At 40.4% G+C, this 16,546-nt stretch overlaps 1 protein-coding gene across 7 annotated transcripts in view; it reads right to left on the bottom strand.

Moving 5' to 3' along the window:
* Positions 1–16,546, bottom strand: part of LOC309622639 (protocadherin alpha-C2) — a gene marked incomplete at its 5' end in the record, with an annotated part of 176,592 nt that overhangs the window by 84,972 nt on the left and 75,074 nt on the right. Inside the window, one exon of one of the 7 annotated variants that reach the window (XM_082378626.1) lies at positions 11,261–16,544. The exons of 5 other annotated variants lie outside the window; for them this stretch is intronic. In XM_082378626.1, the coding sequence (XP_082234752.1) occupies positions 11,261–13,651 (2,391 nt within the window). Of the gene's footprint in view, positions 1–11,260; positions 16,545–16,546 lie in introns of those variants that run through there. One more of the 7 variants, XM_082378628.1, reaches the window with a different exon arrangement.

Here is a 16,546-nt window from a genome sequence, read left to right as displayed (position 1 = left end):
CCCTGACTAGTTTGTCTTTCCGAATTAGGAACCAAAAAAATCATTGACGCCAAGTCTTGAATAAAATTAAAGCGAGAAACCTGTCAGCCCGTTGAAATGTTGTTCGGTAGAGTCATAAGCATAGCCATCATTGGGGAATCCTCATTAGGATGTGAAATAACTAATAAAAATTGAATTTATTCCTCACCAAATTTCAGAACCAAAACTGATTTTCTACTTCAGTGTGAGAGATTATTAGGATTTGCATTTTCTCATTTTAATTTAATGCTGCTAACCAAGCTAACTGCTTTGGGGTAAAAGGTTATACTTTTCCCTTTTCCATTAGCAGCAGATGAAATGCACCTGGAGAGATGTACTCAACTTTTGGAAGGCCCGTGAATTTTACACCTGCAATCAATCTTCTAATTATCCCGGGTTTAGGAGGATAGTGAGGCAGGAGATAGATGGGCTCCAGGCTAGACATTTACAACTAGCCTCCTGCTCACACTTCCTGGGGTTAGAAGAAGATGGGCTCCAGGCCGGACATTCATTACCAGCCCCCTGTTTACATTACATACAAGAGACAAACGGGCTCCAGAACTACATATTTATGACCGGACTCCGGTCTATATTTCGAGATCTGCACCTTGATGTAAAAACCAGCAACAGAAATAGGGTAAATAACTGGACATTGGACATTTTTATGGCAGGGACCGAGTGGGACTAAACCCTGTTAAAAGATCAAGAGTTCATACATTTCCCATCCTGGGGGCAAGGGAAATATTGCACATGCTTAGGAAGGCTCCTTGGGGGTCAAAAGGGAGGGGGCACCACCCCATAATATGTGATGCTAAGGCCATCCCATAGCCTCTGGGCTGTTGCACACGCATGTTGGGCAGGGTCCTAAGGCAGGGCAGGTGTGGAAAAAGAAACCAGATAATTGGCCAAAGGTAAACAAAGACCCAGAAGACCTGCCCTGTATAGATGACTTAACCACCCCTTTACTGTGCTCCTCCTCATTAAGGAGGGCGCCCACACCCTTGCTCTCCGGGTGTGCATCTCTGCCTTGCTTCTATCTTAACTAAACAAACTGTTTCTCTGTGTGATCTCCCACTTGTTGTTGTGCTGTGTCTCTAATAATAAACTTTGTACCTGTTTTTACAGTTTTGCCTCTGTGAGAAATGCATTTTTCACTGGGAGCAAGAGCCAGGGGGTGTGGCAGCTAGGATTCCTGGTTTTCATCCAGGCTACCCACGTTCAATTCCTGGGCAAGGAATTAAGGTCTCGCTTCACACCATCACTCACTTCTGCCTCTCCGAGATCAATGGGATGTGTGGGTGTGGATTAGGAAGTGGGGAGAAAGGAAAACACATACTGAGAATCAGCATGGAAAATCCTGACAAAAACTCTCCCCCATTCACACACTTCTCAGACTTTTGGCTTCCCTTTTCTCCTGTTTCTGTTTAAACTGCCACTGATGTTTATTTTAAAAAGATTTAATTAGTCTCAGGAATAAGTGGATAGCACTCTCCTAGTAGAATTTGTCCCACCATCTGCCTCCCTATCTTTAGGCATAACTGGGATTTGTGGGAAAGTGGTATTTACTGACATAAACTGGAGTTTGTGGGAAAGCAATATTTGCTCATATAAACTGGGATCTGTGGGAAAGCAACATTTAGGAGATACTTGGGATATGTGGATATCCCAAAGATGAGAAAGTCTCAAGACTTTTTTCTTTTGTGTAAGATTACTAGGTGAATACAATCATGAATTAACAAAACTTCTCTTTAGCAGAACCTTTCCTTTCTAATATTTCATTTTGCCAGTTTATGGCATTTTCCATAGTGTCTCCTAATTCAAGTATTTTCAAGCTTTTAATTAGGAGCAAGTGCAAGTTTAAGTGGACTCTGTGCAAAAACGTTGTTCTGATTTCTGCTTGGGCTCTATTGCAAAGACTGTTATTATAAAGCTCTCCCACCAAACTTGGCCGTAATCTGTAAATTCAAGAGATTTCTAGCCATAATGCATAAGTTCATATTAGAGATATTGAAGCCAAACGGGAGAATAATCTGAATACCCACCAAAGAGTTTGTCAGCAAAAGGATACTGTATTTTAAATAAGACTTTCTTAGTGCTTAAGATTATTCCCTGGGAGTAGGTTATGTACTTATGGGAACTAAATTAAAAGACTGGACATGACAATCACGTTAAGCACATTTTCATCCTGTAAAATAGCTTCATGTAGGGTTCAAATCAAGCCTAACAAGGTGGGAGTTGTTTGAGCGTAGAGATCTGTATCACTCAATTTTGTTTCTTAAATATCCAGCTAAGCTTTGGGCATGTAAATTAAGTGGCTATGTATCTCGATACATAGCGGCCTGGCCTACGTCATTCATTGTTTCTTTTTTTACTTGAACACCTTACCAGTAGCACACTACTATAGAATTTCTTTCTCAAGTTTGTACTACCAAGTTTTTCTCCATAATATAATATCATTTAAAATGTCATAGACCCTTTTTCATGAATCTTCACACTAGTTAACTCTATGCTACGTTTACTTACTACTTTTTATAACTATGTACCAATTTTTCTAAAATTACCTCTTTCTAAAATCTTATTCTATTTCTTCTTCAAACTGTACCCCTCAGATCTTAAAGTCATACTCCAGATTGGTCAAATCATATCCAAGAAGAGGAGATCTAGCCCTTTCATTCTAAATACTACATATCAAGTAATAGAGTCTAAAATTGCTTCCGGTTCTTTAACAGCTGCATCACATAACTTTTTTATGATGGATTAAAAACTAAAATTCACATCTGTTTTTTTCTAGATGTTATTAAGCCACAGATCAAAAAGTCCTAGACTTTTATACTTAATTTTTTAACTCAAATTTGCTGAATGTCATTGTGTTAAGAGCTAGCCAATCTGATTCAATCACATATTTTACCTATATCAAATTTCATATTCCTACATATTTGGTAAGCAGTCACACCAGATCTTCCTCTGAGCTGCAGAAAAAATTTTCATCAAGTGTGGCTGAAAAGGAAGGCTTGCAACCACTACCAACCATCCTACCTGACATCAGTTTATTAGGAGCGCCTAACCTAAAATAAAGATCTGAGAAAGACACTATCAACGTTCTCCAAAAAGGACTCTACACAAATCCCACATTATATTAAGTTTCAAAACAAAGTATTTCCAGATCATTATTGTGATATATATTTAAAAGAAAGTTGATAAAAATTTGACAGCTGTCACACACAAAAAATGGCCACCTTCATTTTAAACAGTAAAAACACTAGAATTATTCCCATGAAAAATCAGGAGCATAACAGCACACTTCATGTCATAGTTATTATTCAATACTGACTTGGATATTCTGGACAACACAAGATAAGGAAGTGTGTGTGTGTATGTGTGTATGTGTGTGTGTGTGTTAGAAAGGAGTATAAAATATACTGTTGGATGATAAATTTATAGGTAATATAATTTTCTACTCATAAAATCCCAGAGAATTAAAGAAAAAATAATTAGAACTAAAAAAGAGCTCAATGAGATGATTAGCTTAAAAATAAAAAACATACCTTTCCTACATACCTTCAATAACTAGACAAAAAGTGGGATTTCTATCAATTATGGATAAATGAAAATATTTTAATTTAATAAAGTTATATCTTTGATGAAACTCTTTAAAACATTTGAACTTCAACCATAGTATATATGAAGAGAAGTTACCAAGTGCCATGAAGATTGAACTAAGATGAGAGAAAATGCTGAGATAGGATTCCTGCCACTGGAGACCTTGGGAAAAGCTGATAGATTGGAATTTTCCAGAGTAGTGCTTCACACTGAGATATAAAACCAAAGGTCCCTTGTTTGGAACAAAAACATCTAGGTACATAGGCTAAATCAGGCAGCGTTTTCCTGTAAACCCATTTGTCAGCGCAAAATAGGAGAGAAAGCAGGACTGAATGTGATAGTGAGCAGATGCACCATTGTTTCAAGAGTGAACCTAAGGGGCTTCCCTTCCCTGGTGGCGCAGTGGTTGAGAGTCTGCCTGCCAATGCAGGGGACATGGGTTCGAGCCCTGGTCTGGGAAGATCCCACATGCAGCGGAGCGGCTGGGCCCGTGTGCCACAACTACTGAGCCTGCGCGTCTGGAGCCTGTGCTCCGCAACAGGAGAGGCTGCGATAGTGAGAGGCCCGCGCACCGCGATGAAGAGTGGCCCCCGCTTGCCACAACTAGAGAAACCCTCGCACAGAAACTAAGACCCAACACAGCCATAAATAAATAAATAAATAAATAAAAATTAAAAAAAAAAAAAGCAATTGTATGTAACAATATGTATGAATGTATTGCTGGGCCTATAATATATAGAAATGAAACAACTTTGCCAATTACAGTACAAAGGAGGTGGATAGAAGAACAGCTGTATTAGATAAGGAAATGACAACAGATGGTAATTCTGATCCACATCAACAAATGAACAGAACCAGAAATGGCAAATAAGAAACACTATAAATATATAATTGCTTTCCTTTTTTCTCTCAGCATCTTTAAAAGATACAAAATTATATAATGTAATAATTATAACAATGTACTTTTGGGTTTGTAATATATAGAGACGTATATTGGTTTCCTGCAGCTGCTGCAAAAAAATTACCACACATTGGGTGGCTTAAGACAGTTTTTCTCACAGTTCTGGAGGGGAGAAATCCAAACTCAAGGTGTTTGAGGGGCTGTACCCCTTCTGGAGGCTCTAGTGGAGATTCCATTCCTTGCCTCATACAGCTTTTGGTGGCTATTTGCATTGCTCCAATATCTGCTTCTATCTTCACATGGCCTTCCCTCTGTGTCTGTGTCTTCCCTTATTCTATCTCTTATAAAAAATACTTCTCATTGGAATTAGCCCCCACCTGGAAAATCCAGGATGAACTCATCTCAAGATCCTTAATTTAATTACATCTTCAAAGTCCTTTTTTTCCTAATAGGTCACTTTCATAGGTTCCAGGGGTTAGGAAGTGGACATATCATTTTGGAGGCCACAGTTCAACCCACTATAAGATGTAATAGCTATAATAATAATAAAGCAAAAAGGGTGGAAGAAAAAGAGCTATATAAGAGTAATATCTTTTTGTCTTAATAGAATTAAGTTAATATAAATCTGGAGATACTGTTAAGTTATAATGTATATAGTAAACTCTAGAGAAACCACGGAGAAAATAACTCAAAAATACAGTTTAAAATTCATTGAAGGGGGCTTCCCTGGTGGTGCGGTGGTTAAGAATTCGCCTGCCAATGCAGGGGACACGGGTTCGAGCCCTGGTCCGGGAAGATCCCACATGCCGCAGAGCAACTAAGCCCATGCGCCACAACTACTGAGCCTGTGCTCTAGAGCCCGCGAGCCCCAACTACTGAAGCCCATGCGCCTAGAGCCCATGCTCCACAGCATGAGAAGCCACCGCAATGAGAAGCCTGCGCACCGCAACAAAGAGCAGCCCCAGCTCTCTGCAACTAGAGAAAGCCTGTGTGCAGAAACGAAGACCCAATGCAGCCCCAAAAAATAAATAAATAAATAAAAATTTTTAAAAGATGAAAATATTAAGGAATAAATTTAACAAAAGAAATATAAAATGCATACTCTGAAGACTATAAAACATTGTTGAAAGGAATTAAAGAAAATGTAAATAAATGGGGGGAAAATCCCACGCTCATGAAGATAGTATAATTTCATACTGTTAAAATGGCAATACTCCCCCAAGTGATCTACAGAGTCAACAAATTCCCTGTCAAAAGTAAGCTGGCTTTTTGCAGAAACTGACAAACTGATCCTAAAATTCATAAGAAAATGCAAGAACACCCAGAACAGCCAAAACAATACTGATAAAAAAGAACAAAGTTGGAGCACTAATGATTGTTGATTTAAAAACTAGGTACAAAGTTACAATAATCAAGAGAATGTGGTAGTGGGATAAGGATATAGATCAACGGAATATAATTGAGAATCCAGAAATAAATTCCCACATTTATTCATCAGTTGATTTTCAACAATGGTTCCCAAACACTTCAATGGGAAAAGAATAATTCTTTTTCAATAAGTGATGCCAAGACAACTGAATATCCACTTGCAAAGGAACGAAGTTGGACCACTACATCACATTATATACAAAAATTAACTCAAAATGGATCAAATGACACCAGCAAGATGTCAGAATAGAAAGTTCCGGCCCTAATTCTCCCACAAAAATACCAGTTAGTAATGATATATGTAATAAAATACCCTTGCAAAAATTCCATAATCAACTTAAGAAGTTGGGAGTACCTAAGTGAGCATAAAGCTGAAACAGCTGTATTGAAACAAATAAGAGTAATTTTACTTTACTCACATCAGCCCCTCCCCCAAGCTGGCACAGCTCAGCACCAGGAAAAAACACCCTGGTTCACTACTCTACCTTCAAGGGGAAAGAGAAGAGTAGAGCATGTGTCCAGTGTTTCAGCTTCTTGGAGGGCTGCCTGGGGGACTAGTTTTTATATTGCCTCACTCAGAGAACTGATGAAACTGGCATAGTTTGGTTGCCTGAGAGCCATGAAGAACAAAGAATAGCAAGGGGGCAGCTAGCTCCCTTGGGAAGGAGAAAGAAGAGTGTGAATCCAGTCTTTCAGGTTTTTGGAGGGCTGCTCAAGGAACTGGTTTCTTTCTCACCTGACTTGGAACTGTCAGGGAACCAAGATACTTTAGATGCCTACTGGCCACTGAGAACAAGGGAGAACAGCTTGCTGCTATAGAACCAGAAAATTGAAATGCGACAGAAAGACAGTAGAAGGAGCAAGAGAGATCATTTTAAAGTATCTGATCAAGAGATGCAAAAAGAAAAAATAGTGAAAAGGAATGAAGAAAGACTATGGGACTTAAGGGACACCATTAAAAGAAATAATCATTGGAGTTTCAGAAGAAGAGAGAGAGAAAAGGGTACAAAGCTTATATAAATAGTGATGAGAACTTTCCAAACCTGGGGAGGGATTTGGACATCCAAGTTCATGAAGCCAATAGGTCACCCCAAATTTTCAATGCAAAACCATCTTCTTCAAGACAAATTATAATAAAACTGTATAAAATCAAAGATGAAAAGAGAATTTTTAAAGCAACAAGAGAAAAAAGTTTATATTAAACAAGACAACCCCCATAAGGCTATCAGCAGATTTCTCAGCAGAAGCATTATACACCAGGAGAGAGTGGGATGATATATTCAAAGAGCTGAAAGAAAAAAAATGCCAACCGTGAACACTTTTCTCTACAAAGTTGACCTTCAGAAATGAAGGTGAGGACTTCCCTGGTGGTGCAGTGGTTAAGAATCCACCTGCCAATGCAGGGGACACGGGTTCGAGCCCTGGTCCGGGAAGATCCCACATGCCGTGGAGCAACTAAGCCCGTGTGCCACAGCTACTGAGCCTGCGCTCTAGAGCTCACGTGCCACAACTACTGAAGCCTGCATGCCTAGAGACTGTGCCCCGCAACAAGAGAGGCCACGATAGTGAGATGCCCGCACACCACGATGAAGAGTGGCCCCCACTTGCCGCAACTAGAGAAAGCCCTCGCACAGAAACGAAGACCCAACACAGCCATAAATAAATAAATAAATTAAATTAAAAAAAAAAAAAAGACTTTCCCAAACAAACAAAAGCCGAGGGAGTTCATCACCATTAGATGTGCCTTACAAGAAATGCTGAAAGGAGTTCTTCAAGCTGAAATGAAAGGATGTTAACTGGTAACATGAAAACATGAAAATACACAATACACTCGTAAAGGTAAGTATATAGTCAGATTCAGAATAATCTAATACTGTAATATGATGGCATGATAACCACTTAACTCTAGTGTAAGGGTTAAAAAACAGAAGTGTTAAAAATAGATATAGCTATAATAATTTGCTAATGGATACACAATATAAAAAGATGTCAAGGACTTCCTTGGTGAGGCAGTGGTTAAGAATCCGCCTGCCAGTGCAGGGGACACGGGTTCGAGCTCTGGTCCGGGAAGATCCCACATGCCGTGGATCAACTAAGCCCATGCGCCACAACTACTGAGCCTGCACTCTAGATCCCGCGAGCCACTACTACTGAGCCCGTGTGCCACAACTACTGAAGGCCACGCACCTAGAGCCCATGCTCCACAGCAAGAGAAGCCACCGCAATGAGAAGCCCATGCACCACAACCAAGAGTAGCCCCCGCTCGCTGCAACTAGAGAAAGCCTGCGTGCAGCAACAAAGACCCAACACAGCCAAAAATAAATAAATAAATTAATTAATTTTTTTAAAAATGTCAATTATGGCAACAAAAACATAAAGTAAGGGAAGAGGGCTTCCCTAGTGGTGCAGTGGTTAAGAATCCTCCTGCCGATTCAGGAGACACGGGTTCGAGCCCTGCTCCGGGAAGATCCCACATGCCGCGGAGCAACTAAGCCCATGCACCACAACTACTGAGCCTGTGCTTTAGATCCCACGAGCCACAACTACTGAGCCTGCGTGCCACACTACTGAAGCCTGCGTGCCTAGAGCCTGTGCTCCGCAACAAGAGAAGCCACCACAGTGAGAAGCCCGCGCACTGCAACGAAGAGTAGCCCCTGCTCGCCTCAACTAGAGAAAGCCCGTGCGCAGCAACAAAGACCCAATGCAGCCAAAAAAAAAAAACAAGGATAAATAAAATAAATTTTAAAAAATAAATAAAAATAAAGTAAGGGGAGAGTAAAAGAGTAGAGTTTTTGTATGTGATAAAAGTTATCAGCTTGAAATAGGCTGTTATAGCTATAAGACATTTCAAGTAAGCCATAGGGTAACCACAAAATAAACAAACAAAAAAATATAGTACATATGTACACACAAGATAAAGAAAAGGGAATCACAGTATACCCCAATGGAAAATCATCAGTTCACAAAAGAAGACAGCAAGAGAGGAGGAAAAGAACAAAGGAACTACAAAACAACCAGAAAACGATGAACAAGATGGCAATAGTAAGTTCTTGCCTATCAATTATTACTTTAAATGTAAGTGGAATAAATTGTCCAATCAAAAGGCATAGAATGGTTGAATAGGTTTTAAAAAAAGAAAAAGAAAAAGAAAAAACCAGCTACATGTTGCCTCCAAGACATTCACTCTCAAAATGAAGATATGGAAAAAAGACATTCCATGAAAATGGAAACCAAAAGAGAGACTAGAGGTATCTATACTTATATCAGACAAAATCGACTGTAAGTCAATTAAGTAGAAAACTGTAACAAGAGACAAAAAAAGCCATTAATAGTGATAAAGTGGTCAATTCATCAAAAGGATATAACAATTGTAAATAAATATGCACCTAACATCAGAGTACATAAATATATAAAACAAATACTAACAGATCTGAAGGGACTAATAGACAACATTACAATATCCACTTTCATCAATGGATAGATCATCCAGAAAGAAAACCAATGAGGAAACATTGAACTTGAACTATACCTTACATCCAATGTACCTAATGGATATACACAGAACATTTCATCCAAGGGCAGTAGAATATACATTCTTCTCAAGCACACATGGAACATTCTCCAGGATGGATCAGATATTAGGTTCAAAACAAGTGTAAGCAAATTTTAAAAGACTGAAATCACATGAAGTATCTTTTCCAACCACAATGGTCTAATATGCGGAAATTAACACACTCCTGGAAACCAATGGGTCGATGAAATCAATGGGAAATTCAAAAATATCTTGAAACAAGTGAAAATGAAAACACAACATATCAAAACTTATGAGGTGAAGCAAAAGCAGTGCTAAGAAGGAGGTTTATAGCAATAAATGACTACATTAAGAAAAAATGACCTAACTTATGTGGAATCTAACAAATAAACTCATAGATACAGAGAACAAACTGGTAGTTGCCAGATGCAAGGGGTGGAGGGTGGGTGAAATGGGTGAAGGTGGTCAAAAGAGACAAACTGACAGTTATAAAATAAATAAGCCCTGGTGATGTAATGTACAGCATGACTATAGGTGACTATAGTTAATAATGCTGTATTATATATTTGAAAGTTGCTAAAGAATAGATCTTAAAAGTTCTCATTAAAAGAAAAAAATTTTTGTAACTATGTATAGTGATGAACGTTAAGTAGATTTATTGTGGTGATCATTTCACAATAAATACAAATATTGAATCATTAGGTTGTACATCTGAAACTAATATAGTATTATATGTAAATTATACTTATTTTTTAATTAAATTAAATTTAAAACTAAATGTTTGTTAAATGAATTTAATTAATGAATGTTCAATCTACAAGGAAGATCTTCCTAACTAAACCTAGAGACCTTAAAATCCATAACAGAAAAACAGACAGAGAAATTTTAAAAACACTTTTATATGGCAAGATATACCCTAAACAAATCAATATATAGGAGGAAAAATATTTGTGGTATAGATGGAAGATAAAAGCTAATTATTTGGGACTTCCACAGCCAAAACTAAAGATAAATAAATTAATTAATTTTTAAAAAATGATACATCCAGAGTGTGGAGTACTACACAGCTATTAAAAGTGTCAGATTTGTAGGGATTTCCACGAGGTATTGGTGACTGAGAAATGTAAAATGCATTAGCTACTCTAATAAATTATCCAAAAGAAACAATAACAAAAAAACCCACCAGGTGTATGCATGTGTGTGAATAATTCACTGAACATAAAAATGTTAAAGGAAATCATAAGGTTCTTCATATTGGATATCAGACAGGGGAACAGTGATGTATCTAGAGGAAAATGACGAGGGAGCAAACAAAAAAAGACTTTTTAAAAAGAAAGAAAAATGCACCTTTAAAAAGATTTTATGTTAAAAGTTATGGCACTGTTCAAAACAAAACCTGTATGTGGGTAGATGAATAAATTTTAAAAATAAAGAGATTTTAAGGTGTTTAATTATGGTTAGTCTCATTAAAGCAAAAGTTTTCTAAATGCTCAAGTACTCACAATGTGGAGTTTCTTGAAAATGCTTATGTAGGTAATAAATACTTTAAAACTATTAAGAATACAACAAAAACAAATTATTAACATTATGAACAATATTATGGCTTTTGACTTAAGATTTCAATATGAAGAATAATGAAACTAATAATGTCAGTAACACTCATGAAATACCATAATGATGAGCAAAATTAAAGAACGATCTTAAAATTGAGATCGAAGAATCTTAAATAGAAAACTGTGAGTAAGGCTAAAACAGTAAGAAAATTTCAAATACGACCTCACCTCTTTCAACTGTTCTGAATCTGGTTCTATTTCACCTGTTACCTCTGCAGAACTCAGACAAGGAGGAAGGCTGGGGCTGAAGGCCATGAGGTCGGTCTTGGGCGGCCCCTCCCCAGAGCACACCCGCTGCCGCCTCTGCTGCGAGTAAGACCAGCTCCCCACCGCGCTGGAGCACACCAGCGTGGGCTTCCCGGGCCCGCACGCGCCCTCGCTGGGCGGCGCCGAGCACCGCAGCGCCGTGTACAGCAGCAGCGTGAGCACCAACAGGCTGGACACCGCGCAGATGGCGATGATCAGGTACACGTTCACATCCACCAGAGCGGCCTCCGCGCCAGCGGCGCCCGTCGACGCCCGCGAAGAGGCCTTGGGCGCCTGGCCGCTGTCCTCCAGCGACAGCAGCACGGTGGCCGTGGCCGTCAGCGCCGGCTCGCCGTGGTCCTTCACCAGCACCAGCAGGCGCTGGCGCGGCGCGTCCGCCTCGTCCAGGGCGCGCGTCGTGCTGATCTCGCCCGTGTACAGCCCCACGCGGAACGGGCTGCGCGCGCCACCCGCCGCCGGCTGCAGCTCGTACGACAGCCACGCGTTGTAGCCCGAGTCCGCGTCCACCGCGCGCACCTTCGCCACCACGTGGCCCGCGCCCACCGACCGAGCCACCCGCTGGCTCAGCGCGCCCGCCCTGCCGCCCGGCCCGGGCAGCAGCGTCGGCGCGTTGTCGTTCTCGTCCAGCACGAACACCTGCAGCGTCATGTTGCTGCCCAGAGGCGGCACGCCCGCGTCGCGCGCGCTCACCTGGAACTGCAGCAGCTCCAGCTCCTCGTGGTCCAGCGGCTGCAGCGCGTACACCTTGCCGCTCTCCGCGTGCACCGACACGTAGCTCGACAGCGCTCGCTCGCCCACCCGCCGCTCCACCAGCGAGTAGGACACCAGCGCGTTCTCCTGCGCGTCCGCGTCCCGCGCCGACACCGTGAAGATGTGGCAGCCGGGCGGGTTGTTCTCCTTCACCAACACCGTGTACTCGGGCTGCGCGAACGCGGGCGCGTTGTCGTTCACGTCGGACACCTCCACGGACACGCTGGCTGTGGCCGACAGGGAAGGCGAGCCCGCGTCCCGCGCTGTCACCACCACCTCATAGTTCGCCGCGCTCTCGCGGTCCAAGGCGCTGTCCAGCACCAGCGAATAGTAATTCTTGAAGGTGGACACCAGCTTGAAGGGGCTGTGGGGCATCAGGGAGCAGGTCACCTGCCCGTTGGCGCCGGAGTCACGGTCGGACACGCTGATCAAGGCGATGACAGTGCCCACTTGAGCGTCCTCTCGCATCGGAAGAGCCAAAGAAGTGACGGTAACTTCTGGGGCGTTATCATTTATATCTACTATTTCCACCAGAATGGTACAATGACCCGCCATTGGAATATTCCCCTTGTCAATTGCTTCCACGGGTATTTCATACAATTTCTTTTCTTCGAAATCCAATTTACCTTTTGTCCGAATTTCTCCGCTGCCGGGATTTATGGAAAACGCATATAATACTGCAGGTGATACAGGTCTTCTAAATGAGTAGATTATGTCTGCATTTGTCCCATCATCAGGGTCTGTGGCATTTAGTTTGATCACTAATGTTCCATTAAATGCATTCTCTAACATTCTCACTTTATAAATTAAGTGATCAAATTCTGGGGCGTTATCATTCACATCCAGGATTGTAATCAGCAGCTGAACTGTGCCGGTCAGCTCAGGTTTGCCTCCATCACTAGCTGTCAATAATAAACTATGTTCCTGAATTTCCTCTCTGTCCAGTGATTTCCTTAACACAAGTGATAACGAAGACGTTTGTTCACGGTTGTTTTGTGTGTCCAAAGTGAAATAATCGTTGGGATAGACTCGGTAGGTCAAGGCGGAGTTTACTCCAATATCTGCATCAGATGCGCCATCTAGTGGGAACCGAGTTTCCGGAGGTCTAGATTCAGCAATGATTATTCTTTTTTCACTTTCAGGGAACACAGGCGGGTTGTCGTTAATATCTGTAACTTCCACCTCCACATGGAACACCTGCAGCGGCCGGTCCACGATCACTTCCAGGTGGATGCTGCACTCCGCGCTCCGCCCGCACAGCTCCTCCCGGTCGATCCGAGAATTCACAAACAAAATGCCATTCTGCAGATTTACCTCCAGAAGGTCCCCGCGGCCTTTGGATGCCACCCGGAACAGACGCGGCACCAGCTCCGCCAGCTCCAGCCCCAGGTCCTGCGTTATGCGGCCCACGAAAGTTCCGTGTTTGGCCTCCTCCGGAACCGAGTAGTGGACCTGGCCGCTCCCCGCCACCCAGACTACAAGGAACAGAAGCGAGAGTAGCAAAAGCCGAGCTCCTGGGCCTCCTCTCCAGGAAAACAGCATGGTACACTCAAAAGCCTTCAGGGATATCTGAAGTATATAGACTACCTTACCTCAAATGCCTCTCAAGGTCTAATTTTACGGGCTTCTACTGCGGGAGAATTCACTAGAGGTTTTCCACTATCTGCCAAATTTTCTGCGGGGAGGAAAGAGGGGAGGCGCTTTCTTCGAGGAATTGTTCTCAGTGAAGAGCGACACCATGCGCATGAATGTGTAAGTGTAAAAATGACTCGGTCCATATTTTCGGTTGATGTAGGGGTTTTTTTTCTTGCATTTCGTGACATTTTTCATTGCAAATACGTAATGGAAGATTAAATGTTTTTCTTTAAAGCAACAGTAAATCACTGTATTCTGCTCAGCACTGGATGCTAGTTGAAATTGGTTGATGAGTTCCATCTTTCCACAAGTACATTTTTGCATGTGTAAAACGTGGTGCAGAATTTGTAAAAAGAGGTAATATTCTACATTTGCTTTTAGAACTCAGACTCTAGTTCTGCACAGCTTTGTAGATTTGGGTGGGCATGTCCTTTTCCTGTAATATTTTTGAGACCTATTCACACAACTCCCTTGACTCAAAATGGAAACATAACGAATCACATAAGAATAAAACAGATGAATGTGGAAATTTGGTAACTGATATACAAGATTTTAAATAAACACAGTATTTATAAATTCCCCCAAATATGACTGTGAAATTTGGATAAAATATTTGTATTCGAAGCAAATGTCCATCAATGTGCGTATGAGTTTGTATGTGCGTGTATGTGTGCATAAACACACAATGTAGACCATTTAGATATAACAATACTTTAAAGTTCTGGATTCTCTTTGTATAAAACATGCCAAGAACTAGTATATTATGTATTTGCTAGAAATGAAGTTACTACCAATAGGTTAAATTTCCCTCTTCTCTCTCCTTATCTTACACCATCACTGGAGAAACTCCTACTATCATTTAAACTGACTCTGATTTTCCAAGTAACAACAGGTAGATACAGATGTTAACACATCTCTAGCAAGGAAGAAAGGAAGGGACTCTTACTTTTATCTAATACTGTACCTATCTTTACCAAGTCACCAAGATCCAGGCCAAATAGGGCTAGGAAAGAAAGAGCATAGCTCCAATAATTCTCTTGCCTGTTTTGTGCACAACTCTGCAGGAAATACGAGTTGGGTTCATTTCTGAATCTTTGCTCCCCTCTGAAAATGTGAGTAGAGCATTTGGTATTCTCTCACCCTCATCCTCCTCATTGCTCTGTTACTTTTATTAACATACCTTTACTCTTATAATGGGAATAGTTTTTTGGTTCTAATTGTTCTTGTCTATCAGGCCCTACCTGTCTCATTTATCTCTCCACCTAACCTAGACTACACAGTCAACCATTTAAAACATGCCCTTCCAGACACCCTAAAGACACACACACTTATAGCACCCCTCTAACATTTTCTTTAGCTTCCAACACACACAGCCTAACTATCCGTTTTCTCCATTCCTTCTATTGAGCTTCTCAGTGTGTTAGTCACTTAACCAGGATTACTATATTCTCTACAAGTTTACTCTCACCTTTACCTCAGTTGAGCCCTCAAGTGAATTCATAATTCCTGCCTACAGAGATTCTTCCATATTTTCTTCTCTCTTCTCAAATTCCCAGCCTCATTCCCACAACCTGGTTCTCAGATGATTTACACAGAGATATAAGTCATCAAATATGAACTCAATGGCTCTCTTCTTATGTCAACATTTTTCTTTATATTCTCTATTACTCATTCCCTACTAAGGAAAAATCGCCCCACTTTTAAGGCCAACCCTATGCTCTTATTTTTTTCTCTATTCTATTCTCTTTCATATTTTTCATCTTCATCTTCATTCTTTCTCTGCCTGTCTCATCTTCAGTATCTCCCTCTTTTCTTGCTTCTTTCCCTCTCACTAAAAGACACTCTGGAAAGGCTTTGTGTGGAAGAAAGTTACAAGATGTAAAATGCACTTTAGAAGATTCACCTGATAATTGTGTCAGAGCAGTAGTACGCCATAATGAGTTGGTGATCCTTCAAAACTGAGTTTGAGCCACTTTGCACAGTCTATGTGGCTTAAGTTTCAGACTTCTTAAAGTAAAATTCCGATGATAAGTATTTTCCCTGCACCATAGGAGTGATATGATAATTAAATGAGATAATACAATTAAAGATCTTAGAACAGGTCCTGGAAAATAATAGTGGACCAATAAGTATTCTTATGTTTTATTGAATCAAAGAAATGTTATTAATTGAAAGATGCACCATTACTTGTGTGCTACCAAGAACGAAAAGCCAACTAAATTATTGTAAACCATCAATTATAAGGTGCATCCAGCTTTAGATGGATATTATAATATTTTAATGTTATTATATTTTATGTAAATAAGAACAGTACTGTAGCCAATCCCAGTTGAAAGAAAGAAGGCACTCCATGGGAATAACATAAAATTATTCATCTTAACATTAATAACATAATTTTTATTATTGTTATAATACTTAAAAGGAGATTGTACTGGAATTAGATTGGTGGTCAACAAGGCTATTTTACAAGCCTATGCACATAGAGAGCAGTAAAGGAATCCAGTTAATGATATCTAGGAACTCTCTGCACTAACCTTGCAAATTTTCTTTAATCATAAAATTAAGTACAAATTAAAAATAAATTTGAGTTATCAGAACCTAGGCAGTTTTTACTCAAACGTACTTCTATCTTTCAAGGCTAACCATTCATAGATAATATGAAAATTATAGAACGAGAAAAATTTTAAATGTGGTGATCCATGGCTTCCATTTCATCTTTATCTCATTATTTATTATTACTTGAAAAGTTGGGCTAATACACGAAAAGTTCAAAATGACTAATATACTTAAATGATATCAAGG

This window comes from Balaenoptera borealis (genome assembly GCF_965194805.1).
Source record: "Balaenoptera borealis genome assembly, chromosome: 2".
Classification (NCBI taxonomy): domain Eukaryota; kingdom Metazoa; phylum Chordata; class Mammalia; order Artiodactyla; family Balaenopteridae; genus Balaenoptera; species Balaenoptera borealis.
Note: the sequence above shows the minus strand (reverse complement) of the source record. Positions and strands in the feature narration are given on the sequence as shown.